The following is a 13,063-nucleotide window of genomic DNA, read 5'->3' on the forward strand; positions in this document are numbered from 1 at the left end:
CAGCGGCGGTACTGCAGTTTACAGAGCAGCCCCAACAGCGTGGCTAGGCCTTGGCTGCGAGCTCTAGTAACAGGATACTCGCCTCCCAGCCTGGTTTCCTCCTCACACTACAGCTGCTGTGTAAAGAGCACTGAAAGCCAGACCCCGCCAGGCCGGCAGTTCAGTGGCGGGTGCAGCGCCCAGGTCGGCCGGGGAAGCGCAGCAGTCCATAACTACGCCCCTAAGGCGGGCAATACCACGGGACGGGGGCAGGGACTGAGCCCTGCCCCCGCCCCCCGCCCCCCGCGGAGGGCGAGTGGCAGGCGGGGCTGAAAGAGGCGGAAGGGCCGGGCCTGCTGGAGAAGCGGGAACGGGGCTCAGCGGCTGGACGCGCGACCCCCCCCCCAGTGCGGGCGCTGCGGGCTGGCTGGGCCCACCCAGGAGGCGGCGGCGTTGCGGGGAGGAGCCGCCCGCCCCCTTCGGCCGGGCCCGGCGAGGAAACATGGCCCAGGCCCGCGGGAGGACGCGGCCCGTGAGCGAGCTGTGGGGGGTGCTGCTGCCGGCGAAGGGCAGGGAGGCGGAGGTAGAGGAGGAGCAGGACGACCCGGACCCCGACTCGCTCTTCTTGGACGCCTCCGAGCTGTGCAGCAGCGGGCGGGTGCTCCGGGCTTTCCGGCCCGCGAGCCGAAAGGGTGAGGAGCGCGCGCCAGGGCAGGGAGACCCCTCCCCGCCAGCCCGCCTCCCTCCTGCCCACGGGGTGGGGGGACACGGCCCGCCACGGCCCTTCACCCCCCAGCTGGTGCCTCATGGGCTTGAGTGTCGGGCAGTGCCTCTGAGGGTTTGGCTGTGCGTTTCAGTGACACATTTACCCAACTTCCTGCTCCTCCTCAGTGCCAGCGCTGGGGCACCGTCCTTTCCCTCAGCCCAGTGTTTTCCCCAGGAACTGAAATGGATGGTGGTGGTTCAAAAATACGGAGTGGGGGGGTGAGGACTGATGAGGGGTGAGACCATTAGGGTGAAGGTGGGCTGTATGGCACCATAGTAAAACTTGAAAAATGTTTCATGACGATTTTCATGTTTTTAAATCATCACACAAAGTTGCTACACACGCCTACTATGATGCACTATATCTACATCCTTCTTGGTTTCTTGTAATTTTGCACAGCTCTGTTAATGAACAACTTAAATGCAGTGCATTCATTTTTGGTGGCTTCTCATTGTCTGGTACTTCCAGTCCTTCATGATAGCCTCATGAGCAGGTAACAAGAGATGTCTCTCAGAACACAAAATTCTATTCAATGAGGAAAAAGAATGCTCAGCTGTAACTGTTATGACTGGGAGTAGCAAGAGATGAATTTCTACTTCTTTCATCCTAGGAAACATAACATAAAAATTGGGTAGAGCCACTAGTGACGCTAAAGTAGAAGTTGAAGTCAAATCTTCATTCGTCATATGATATTCCACTCTGCGTTCAAATTCTCTATTCTGTCCTGATCATATGGCAACTCCATTGCAGGTAGTGCCTGACGCTGTCAGTATTTTATAAGACTGGCATCTGTAAAAGCTAGGTAGAGGTTGAGTAGAATCCAGAAGTTGCTGTTGTAGAAATGTTACAATCTGTGTACTTTATGTTTTCAGCTGGTTTAACAAACACTTCTTGTCCTCTTCATTTAAGGAGTTAAGATAAGTGCCCTAATTAGTCAACTTCTGAACTGAAGTTTTTGCTTCTTCCAGTACATTGTCAATGGATCTCTCTCTGATCCAAGTGTAGCTTACATTGCTGGACAGAGATCTACTACTGTTGTAGCAGATGCCTGGATGGCATTTTTAATGACCCAAGTGGTTTCACAGTAGACTTACAAAGGAGAATGGCAATTGTCTTCTCTGAACTTAGTAGCAAAAGTAATCCACTAGCCTCACCACTTAGATCTGTCCTATCTCGGTAGATACTTTCCAAAGCCAATAATAGTGGTTGTAGTAATTTTAAGACAACAGCCAAGGATCGCTCATGAGGAAGCCAGCGGGTTTTCCCAGGTTGGACTAGTTTGAACTTCAGTCCCAGTGTATCTTCTATATTTTCCAAGATGTTCAGACCCTTTGGATTTTTGCTGAAAAAAAGAGTATAATGAAGACATTAAATTTATAGCTTTTTAAATGCCTTTTGAAGATTCTTTAGCTCATAGTAGTTCTAGTTGGAATAGATGGCCTCTACAGTATGTATAGGAGAGATTAGAGTTACACTTTTCTCTGAGCAAAGCTGGTACTTCGCTGTGTCTTTCAAAGAAGTTTGCAGTTCCATCAAATGCACGAGCAGCCATCTCTTTGGGGTTCAATTTACAAGCATTTAACTCTTCTAAGATGTGGGTTGTCAGAGATGCAGCCAATGTGTCTTCTACAACCTAAACATCTATAAATTCATCTGCTGGCCTACCAGTGACATCAAGATAACGTATGCAGAGACTTAATACTTGGTCAGTGAAGACCCATAGTTCAGAGGTGCTTTCACATGAGTTCACCTCCCACCCTGGGAGGGTGTCGGGGAGAAGTCATCTTGTTCATTCTTCCAGCTGCTCGCTACTCACGCTGGCCGCTCACTCAGGCCACTGTTGTTTGTCGTGCTACTGTTCACTCCACCACTCCATTGTCGATGACCCTGAGATGTCACCTGCTGCTGCCATCTGCCACTGTGACCTCTACGAGGTTTCTTGAGGTTCCATCCAGCTCTCAGTGATTTCAGCTCTCAGTGTGGGAACCTCACTGCGAGTGCAGGGTGGGCTGTTTCTTCCACAGAAATGCTGTACCCCAGCAGCTCTAAGCACTTAGAACTGATTATTTGTGATTTCAGCTCTAGTGACCACGTAACAAAACAAAAGACTCTCTATGGAGCCTAATAAGCGCTATCTTTAAATAGTGGAGAGGGGCCGGTCAAAGAGTGCCTGAGTGCCTTAGGCACAGCCCACATCACCAAGCAAAACCCCTGTCTCCCCCTGGGATCTGCCATCCAAACCCTTTTCTTCATGAGTGCAGTTCAGTTGAGGATGACCAGTGCTTAATTTGTAATGAAAGAGATGCTGGGGCTCAAGCAAGTTTTTTACTTTCATAACTGATGTGGCGAGCCCAGAGGTCCCAGAGCTATGCACTGCCAAGCGTAGAGGTGCCGAGGCTCAGCACTGGTAAAAATTAAGCACTGAGGGTGACCCCCTCAATCAGGACAGGTTACGTATAATTCTTCTGCCCTTTACTCATACAATAAGGATAACATTTCATGACCCAACACCAGCCAAAATTGATCACTTGGGTAACAGCTCTATCTGCTGGATACCTAGGCAGAGTAGGTGAGTTCATGTAAATACAGTCTGGTCCTGAAGCCTCCCCCGGCCATCACTAGCTGTCAGGGGAGAGCTCATTCAGACCTTGCTTACAAATCATAATTTGAAATTATAACATTGGCCAACATTGCCAAAATGAATGCGCCAACATTGTCAGAAAAAACAACAGCTGTGTGAAAAAGCTAGTCTTTGTTCATACTTTTCAAACCTATTATACTTTTTCAGGTAGAAGTATTTTATCATACACTGTATATGCTTCTAAAGTGTGTATTAATGTTTCAATTTCAATTCAAATGTCCAACTAAAGACTAAATTGGCAACACTGCATGTAACTAATTGACAACTGGGGGAGAGGGAGTGTTGGGGAAATTCAGGGAGGGTATATACCCCCACTGGGGGTGTGTGTAGGGAAATCCCTGCCTCCCTCCCCCAAGGCTGCCCTGGCGCTGGTTTCTCATGGCTCCTTTGCAGGGGTCTGCCCACGGTCCTGTGGCTTCTAAGCAAAGCCTTACAGTACTGTATAGCAGGGGTCCCCAACCCCCGGTCCGCGGCCTCTTAGAAACCGGGCCGCGAACTGACCCAGTGCAGCTTTCGCAGGCATGCCTGCGGGAGGTCCAGCTGAGCCCCGGGAGCAGCGGACCTCCCGCAGGCACGACTGCGGAGGGTCCGGCAAACGAAACCGGTCCCTGGACCTAAAAAGGTTGGGGACCCCTGCTGTATAGGAAAAAGATGTTTTTAAAACTTGCATTAGCTAACTTTTGAAACCCACTTAACACCTAATATAGATATTGTTTAACATCTTTAAAATCATATTAGCCCAGCACAGTTTTAAAGATGGCAAATTACTGTGTCAATCATAGAATCATAGGACTGGAAGGACTTTGAGAGGTCATCTAGTTCAGTGATTCTCAACCAGAGTACGCAGAGGTCTTCCAGGGGGTACATTAACTCATCTAGCTGTTTGCCTAGTTTTACAACAGGCTATGTAAAAAGTACTAATGAAGTTAGCAGGGCAGGGCCGCCCAGAGGATTCTGGGGGCCCGGGGTCTTCGGCGGCGGGGGGCCCTTCCGTTCCGGGACCCGCCGCCGAAGTGCCCCGAAGACCCGTGGCGGGAGCCCCCCCGCCGCCGAATTACCGCCGAAGCGGGACCCGCCGCCGAAGTGCAGCCCGGTCTTCGGCGGTAATTCGGCGGGGGGGGGGTCCCCGCCGCGGGTCTTCGGGGCACTTTGGTGGCGGGTCCCGGAACGGAAGGGGCCCCCCGCCGCCGAAGACCGGGCTGCGCTTCGGCAGCGGGTCCCGCTTCCCCCCCGCCCCGGCCCCAGCCTCTTACCCCTGGCTCCCTCCTCACCCGGAGTCTCAGCGCCTTGCCGGAACAGCTGCAGCGTGTGGCCGGCGGGGCCTGAGCTCCGTCCCGCTCAGAGCCGCGTGGTGAGGGGGCGGGGCTGGGAGCTCCACGCCGAGCGGAGGGAGCTGAGCTCAGCCCAGAGCTCCCAGCCCCGCCCCCTGACCACGCGGCTCTGAGCGGGGCGGGGCTCAGGGGCCCCGGCGGAGACTCGGCGCTTGATGCGCTGAGGCTCCAGGAGAGGGGCGGAGGCGGGAGCCTCCGCTGTTCTCTTGGGGGCCCCTGCGGAGCACGGGGCCCAGGGCAAATTGCCCCCTTTGCCCCTCCCCCCCCCTCTGGGCGGCCCTGTAGCAGGGTGGATTTGATTTAAATCAGGGATCTCAAACTCAAATCACCACCAGGGCTACTGGAAGACCTCTGTGTACTCTGGTTGAGAATCACTGAACTAAATGACCTCTCGAGGTGTCATAGGTTTATTCCCCACTTGGAACTTTAGCGTCCACAAGATGGGGACCTGCATGGGCTCCTCTAAACTTAAATCCTAGTTTAGATCTGGTAATGCTGCCACCAGCTAGAAATTCCAGTGTCTAGCACGCTCCCTGTTCCCCCCCAAAACTTCCCCGGGGGAACACTGATCCAAACTCCTTGGATCTTAACACAAAGGGAAATAGCCCATTCCCCCACCTCCCCCTCCCTTAGCCGTCGGGAGAGATCACCTTGATTAAAACTCCTTGAATCAAAACAAAGAGGGATTCACCTTCCCCCCTCCTCTTCCCCTGAGGTTCCAAACAAGGGAAGAAATCAATCAGGTTCTTAAAAAGAAAGATTTTATTAAAAGAAAGAAAGAAACACTATCTCTGTAACACCAAAATGAAAAATATTACAGGGTCTAGCTTATAAACCTAGAGGGTCTCCCCCACCCCTCAGAATAATCAAAAGTAACAGCAAACAGAAATAAAGATATTTCTCCAGCAAACACACATTTGCAAATACAGAAATTAATCACAAAACTAATCCGCCTTGCTAATACTCACTATACTGAATAGAAGGAAATATTTCAGGAAGCTTGGAGAGCCTGGATGTACGTCTGGCCTCTCTTAATCCCAAGAGAGAACAACCCCCAAAACAAAGAACACAAACAAAGACTTCCCTCCACAGAGATTTGAAATTATCTTGTCCCTTGATTGGTCCTCTGGTCAGGTGTCCGTCAGGTTTACTGAGCTTGTTAACCCTTTACAGGTAAAAGAGACCTTAACCCTTAACTATCTGTTTATGACACGAGGTCCTTCCAGTCCTACGATTCTATGATTGACACGTAATGTACCATCTTTAAAACTGTGATGGGCTAATATGATTTTAAAGATATTAAACAATATATTGGCCCGAGGGCTGCATCACTGACACCTTTTCAAACAAAGATACAAAAGACCCCCCCTCCCTGCCCCTGATACCGCCCCCACTCCACCCCTTCTGCGAGACCCCACCCCCATTCCAACCCCTTGCCCGAAGTCCCCACCCCAACTCCGCCCCTCTCTGTCCTAATTGCCATCAAACAGCTGTTTGGCAGAGAGAAGCGTTGGGAGGTAGGCGGAAGAGCGGGGATGCAGTATTCTAGGGAGAGCGGAGGCCGGGGGTGAGGGAAGCTATTGCAGTCCGCAGGAAATAACTCCGCGGGCTGCGTGTTTGAGACCCCTGATTTAAATCACTAGTCAGGAAGACTTTATTTAATCATGGATTTCTATATAAAAGTGCATTCTTGTTGGTTGTTATAACCTTAATACATATTCTTCAAAACTCAGAGATAGATGAGACCCAAACTGGGTCTCTTTTATGGCCTGCTACCATTAAAAGGGAAAACCTATAGTGAGAGAATGGTATGGTAGATCTCAAATCAGTGAAGGCTACGCTCAGAAAGACCTCAAGACTCCTGGAGTATGCTGCTCAAACAGTTTCACTTTTGTTTCTACTGCCTGTTCTCTCCCTTCTCACATTTATCTCCAGACTTCTTCTCCTTGTCCAGGTCTATTCCACCCCCAACAATCTTCTGTTCATTGAACTTTTTGAAACTTTGCACTTTTAGAGAGAGGTAAGGGATTGACTCTGTGTACACAAATTTGCAGAGGGACAATATGGTTGAGGTCTGTTATTTCTCACCTCTGTATATTATTTATTTATTTAAAACATTTCTGTTGTTAATAAGCATGTTATTTCTGGAGACCCAAATCTACAGTTTGAGAACTGCAAAAAAATCTAATTATCTCTGATGGTATCTTCGAGACTGAGCACTGAGTCCCATTGGGTAGATAGAAAGAATAACCTAAATAATCTATACAGAAGCCCCTGGGACCCCATAAGATTGGATCCCTAATCCATAAACTATTGGAACTCACAAATAGTCTAGCTAGTATAGTCTCTATAGGATAAACATACTCTCTTGGTGGGAATGTCTAATACCTGACTGTTGGCTGAGTCTGCCGAGCTTGCTTCTTGATTTTTCCGAACCATATTATCCAAAGGTTTGGGGTTTTCTCTGAGACTTTAGAATAATTTAGTTTCTACTGTATTATATTTTTAAAGTTTTTTTACTGTTACAATTGGAATAAAAAAGTGTGTAGCTTACTGGCTATAAGGAGTCTGCCTGATGTGTATTGCAAAGATAGTGTGTTCAAATCAAGTTACGATTGTACTTTTATTACACACTTTGTTCTCTCTTCATTAGAACATAAGAAAGGCCGTACCGGGTCAGACCAAAGGTCCATCTAGCCCAGTATCTGTCTACCGACAGTGGCCAATGCCAGGTGCCCCTGAGGGAGTGAACCTAACAGGCAATGATCAAGTGATCTCTCTCCTGCCATCCATCTCCATCCTGTGACGAACAGAGGCTAGGGACACCATTCTTACCCATCCTGGCTAATAGCCATTTATGGACTTAGCCACCATGAATTTATCCAGTCCCCTTTTAAACATTGTTATAGTCCTAGCCTTCACAACCTCCTCAGGTAAGGAGTTCCACAAGTTGTGCGCTGCGTGAAGAAGAACTTCCTTTTATTTGTTTTAAACCTGCTGCCTATTAATTTCATTTGGTGACCCCTAGTTCTTGTATTATGGGAATAAGTAAATAACTTTTCCTTATCCACTTTCTCCACATCACTCATGATTTTATATACCTCTATCATGTCCCCCCTTAGTCTTCTCTTTTCCAAACTGAAGAGTCCTAGCCTCTTTAATCTTTCCTCATATGGGACCCTCTCTAAACCCCTAATCATTTTAGTTGCTCTTTTCTGAACCTTTTCTAGTGCTAGAATATCTTTTTTGAGGTGAGGAGACCACATCTGTACACAGTATTCGAGATGTGGGCGTACCATGGATTTATATAAGGGCAATAATATATTCTCAGTCTTATTCTCTATCCCCTTTTTAATGATTCCTAACATCCTGTTTGCTTTTTTGACCGCCTCTGCACACTGCGTGGACATCTTCAGAGAACTATCCACGATAACTCCAAGATCTTTTTCCTGACTCGTTGTAGCTAAATTAGCCCCCATCATGTTGTATGTATAGTTGGGGTTATTTTTTCCAATGTGCATTACTTTACATTTATCCACATTAAATTTCATTTGCCATTTTGTTGCCCAATCGCTTAGTTTTGTGAGATCTTTTTGAAGTTCTTCACAATCTGCTTTGGGGGGTCTTAACTATCTTGAGCAGTTTAGTATCATCTGCAAACTTTGCCACCTCACTGTTTACCCCTTTCTCCAGATCATTTATGAATAAATTGAATAGGATTGGTCCTAGGACTGACCCTTGGGGAACACCACTAGTTACCCCTCTCCATTCTGAGAATTTACCATTAATTCCTACCCTTTGTTCCCTGTCCTTTAACCAGTTCTCAATCCATGAAAGGACCTTTCCTTTTATCCCATGACAGCTTAATTTACGTAAGAGCCTTTGGTGAGGGACCTTGTCAAAGGCTTTCTGGAAATCTAAGTACACTATGTCCACCGGATCCCCCTTGTCCACATGTTTGTTGGCCCCTTCAAAGAACTCTAATAGATTAGTAAGACACGATTTCCCTTTACAGAAACCATGTTGACTATTGCTCAAGAGTTTGTTTTTCTATGTGTCTGACAATTTTATTCTTTACTATTGTTTCAACTAATTTGCCCGGTACCGACGTTAGACTTACCGGTCTGTAATTGCCGGGATCACCCCTAGAGCCCTTTTTAAATATTGGCGTTACATTAGCTAACTTCCAGTCATTGGGTACCGAAGCCGATTTAAAGGACAGGTTACAAACCTTAGTTAATAGTTCTGCAACTTCACATTTCAGTTCTTTCAGAACTCTTGGGTGAATGCCATCTGGTCCCGGTGACTTGTTAATGTTGAGTTTATCAATTAATTCCAAAACCTCCTCTAGTGATACTTCAATCTGTGACAGTTCCTCAGATTTGTCACCTACAAAAGCCAGCTCAGGTTTGGGAATCTCCCTAACAACCTCAGCCGTGAAGACTGAAGCAAAGAATCCATTTAGTTTCTCCGCAATGACTTTATCATCTTTAAGCGCTCCTTTTGTATTTTCATCGTCAAGGGGCCCCACTGGTTGTTTAGCAGGCTTCCTGCTTCTGATGTACTTAAAAAACATTTTGTTATTACCTTTGGAGTTTTTGGCTAGCTGTTCTTCAAACTCCTCTTTGGCTTTTCTTATTACATTCTTGCACTTAAGTTGGCAGTGTTTGTGCTCCTTTCTATTTGCCTCACTAGGATTTGACTTCCACTTTTTAAAGGAAGTCTTTTTATCTCTCACTGCTTCTTTTACATGGTTGTTAAGCCACGGTGGCTCTTTTTTAGTTCTTTTACTGTTTTTCTTAATTTGGGGTATACATTGAAGTTGGGCCTCTATTATGGTGTCTTTAAAAAGGGCCCACGCAACTTGCAGGGATTTCACTTTAGTCACTGTACCTTTTAACTTTTGTCTAACTAACCCCCTCATTTTTGTATAGTTCCCCCTTTTGAAATTAAAGGCCACAGTGTTGGGCAGTTGAGATGTTCTTCCCACCACAGGGATGTTGAATGCTATTGTATTATGGTCACTATTTCCAAGCGGTCCCGCTATAGTTACCTCTTGGACCAGCTCCTGCGCTCCACTCAGGATTAAATCTAGAGTCGCCTCTCCCCTTGTGGGTTCCCGTACCAGCTGCTCCATGAAGCAGTCATTTAAAGTATCGAGAAATTTTATCTCTGCATTTCGTCCTGAAGTGAAATGTTCCCAGTCAGTATGGGGATAATTGAAATCCCCCACTATTATTGGGTTCTTAATTTTGATAGCCTCTCTAATTTCCCTTAGCATTTCATCATCACTATTACTGTCCTGGTCAGGTGGTCGATAATAGATCCCTACTGTTATATTTTTACTAGAGCATGAAATTTCTATCCATAGAGACTCTATGGAACCTGTGGATTCGCTTAAGATTTTTACTTCATTTGAATCTACACTTTCTTTAACATATAGTGCCACTCCTCCCCCTGCACGGCCTGTTCTGTCCTTCCGATATATTTTGTACCCCGGAATGATTGTGTCCCATTGATTGCTCTCAGTCCACCAGGTTTCTGTGATGCCTATTATATCTATATCCTCCTTTATCACAAGGCACTCTAGTTCACCCATCTTATTATTTAGACTTCTGGCATTTGTGTACAAGCACTTTAAAAACTTGTCCCTGTTTATTAGCCTGCCTTTTTCTGATGTGCCAGATTCTTTTTTTATGTGACTGTTTATCATCTGATCCGGCCCTTACATTATACTTCTCATTCCTCTGCTCCTGACTATAACCTGGAGATTCTCTATCATCAGACTCTCCCCTAAGAGAAGTCTGTGTCCGATCCACATGCTCCTCTGCAGCAGTCGGCTTTCCCCCATCTCCTAGTTTAAAAACTGCTCTACAACCTTTTTAATGTTTAGTGCCAGCAGTCTGGTTCCACTTTGGTTTAGGTGGAGCCCATCTCTCCTGTATAGGCTCCTCCCATCCCAGAAGTTTCCCCAGTTCCTAATGAACGTGAACCCCTCCTCTCTACACCATCGTCTCATCCACGCATTGAGACTCTGAAGCTCTGCCTGCCTACCTGGCCCTGCGCGTGGAACTGGGAGCATTTCTGAAAATGCCACCATAGAGGTCCTGGATTTCAGTCTCTTCCCTAGCAGCCTAAATTTGGCTTCCAGGACATCTCTCCTACCCTTCCCTATGTCATTGGTACCTACATGTACCACGACCACCGGCTCCTCCCCAGCACAACACATAAGTCTATCTAGATGCCTCGAGAGATCCGCAACCTTCGCACCAGGCAGGCAAGTCACCATACGGTTCTCCCGGTCATCACAGACCCAGCTATCTACATTTCTAATAATCGAATCTCCCATTACTAACACCTGCCTTTTCCTAGAAACTGGAGTTCCCTCCCCCGGAGAGGCAACTTCAGTGCGCGAGGCAACCCCAGCACCATCTGGAAGGAGGGTCCCAACTACGGGAAGGTTTCCCTCTGCTCCCATTGACTGCTCTATTCCCTGGGCCCTTCTTCCTCCTCAACAGCACAGGAGCTGTCTAAGCGGAGGTGGGACAATTCTACAGTGTCCCGGAAAGCCTCATCAACATACCTCTCTGCCTCTCTCAGCTCCTCCAGTTCCGCCACCCTGGCCTCCAAAGTCCGTACATGGTCTCTGAGGGCCAGGAGCTCCTTGCACCCGACTGCACACATACGCCACCCACCCACAGGGCAGGTAATCATACATGCGACAGTCAGCGCAATAAACTGGATAGCCCCCACTGTGCTGCTGGGCTTCTGCCTGCATTGTCTCCTAGTTAGTGAAAGGGTGGTTTACGGAAAGTAGTTTTAGAATGTAGTTCGGTTTATAGGTTTTGGGGGGGGGCACGGGGAAGGGGTTAGGGCTGGCGAGGGGCTCCTACTCCCCTCCCAAACTCCCTTGCGAAACTCCCTGTTAGCAGCCCCTGTTTGCAAAGCTCCCTGGTCGCTTGTGCGTGGCTTTATAAAGCCCTGGCCTGAGTGAATGCCCCGCCCACTGATTAAGACTCAGCCAATTACCAGAGGCTTCGAGCTTTCAAACCTGCCTCCAACTGCCAGCCAGAGCACACGGTCCCTCAAACAACCAACCAAACAAACAAACAAACTGACAAACACAAGCTCAGCACACAGCAAGTAACCCCCAAACACAAACAAACACACACCACAGTGTGTGAGGGTAGTGAGATTATCAATTAATTCTTGTCACTTTTGTAACAAAAATAAAAAGTGAAAATAGAGTTAAACTTTCCCTGACGTCTTTCTACTTGTGTGTCTGTCTGTCCTTCGATTGTGAGCTTCTCAGAGCTGGGACTGGCTCTGCTTTGAATGTTTGGAATGTACTACCATAAACTAATAACAGAGCTTATCATTGTATACAGCTATAATATAGGCAAGGGGTTGCGTGTCCTTTAATGGAATCAAAATGTCTAAGAACTCAATTATTTTGGACAATATATTGTCATTTTTTGAAATAATGAAGTTTAAAACCAGTTTTAAGCTATCACCAATAACATAAAACTGCAATTGATTTAAATAGGCAAAAACTGACCATTAGTAAGCAGCTTTAACTGCGCATACAAATAATACATATCAGAAAATTATCTGATGTACTGTTGACTTCAGCTACCTACAGGAACATAATCAATTTAAAAATCATGTTTATGTCTGAGGGTTTTTTTTTTTGTTAGCTTACTACTGTTAAAAGCAATACCTAAGATTATTATAACTAAACTACATCTGAAAAAAATTTTTTTTTGGTTTGTTTGCTTTGACTTAGTGAATTTGTTATGCAAAATGCAATAAAGTTTTAAACAAAATTATACTGATTTTTTTTTAATATTTCAGTTATAATACAGGAAGAAAGATCCCAAAAGACGTATGAAGTGGTTGGATGTTTTCCATTGGTTGGCCCTTGGTGGAAAGTTAATGTTAAAGTTAAATTGGTGGAATCAAAATACTTTGTGCAAGGATATCCATCATACTTCCTACGAACCGATATAAGGGAAAACCAAAACGCAGTTTTTTCACTCTTTTTTAAAGAGTGTCGTGTTCCTGACAATTTCATAGAGGAGTTTTTTAAGTGTTTTCCTGAGAGATCTGACCTGAACTTCAGAAACCTTGAAGAAAAACTTAATCAGTTTCAAGAGTCAAAATTAAATCTTCAGCAAGGGAACAAATTTATGAAGACGAAAAATTTTGACATTTTGTATTATATTATGCAATCATGTAAGTATAATTTATATATTATTGGATTATAAAAATAACAGAGTTATGCTTTTAAGATGTTTTATCCATGCTAACATGCTGATAGAGGGTGTTTTTAAAGGAGTATTGATC

At 46.2% G+C, this 13,063-nt stretch overlaps 1 protein-coding gene across 2 annotated transcripts in view; it reads left to right on the plus strand.

The window, feature by feature from the left end:
* Window positions 1-339: 339 nt before the first annotated feature.
* Window positions 340-13,063, plus strand: part of HELB (DNA helicase B) — a 41,959-nt gene continuing 29,235 nt past the window's right edge. For both annotated transcript variants that reach the window (XM_044978408.1, XM_044978417.1), the window contains exons 1-2: window positions 340-671; window positions 12,572-12,952. In XM_044978408.1, coding sequence (XP_044834343.1) covers window positions 482-671; window positions 12,572-12,952 — 571 coding nt within the window. In that variant the 5' untranslated portion in view covers window positions 340-481. The remainder of the gene's footprint in view (window positions 672-12,571; window positions 12,953-13,063) is intronic.

Source organism: Mauremys mutica, chromosome 1 (genome assembly GCF_020497125.1).
Source record: "Mauremys mutica isolate MM-2020 ecotype Southern chromosome 1, ASM2049712v1, whole genome shotgun sequence".
Classification (NCBI taxonomy): Eukaryota; Metazoa; Chordata; order Testudines; family Geoemydidae; genus Mauremys; species Mauremys mutica.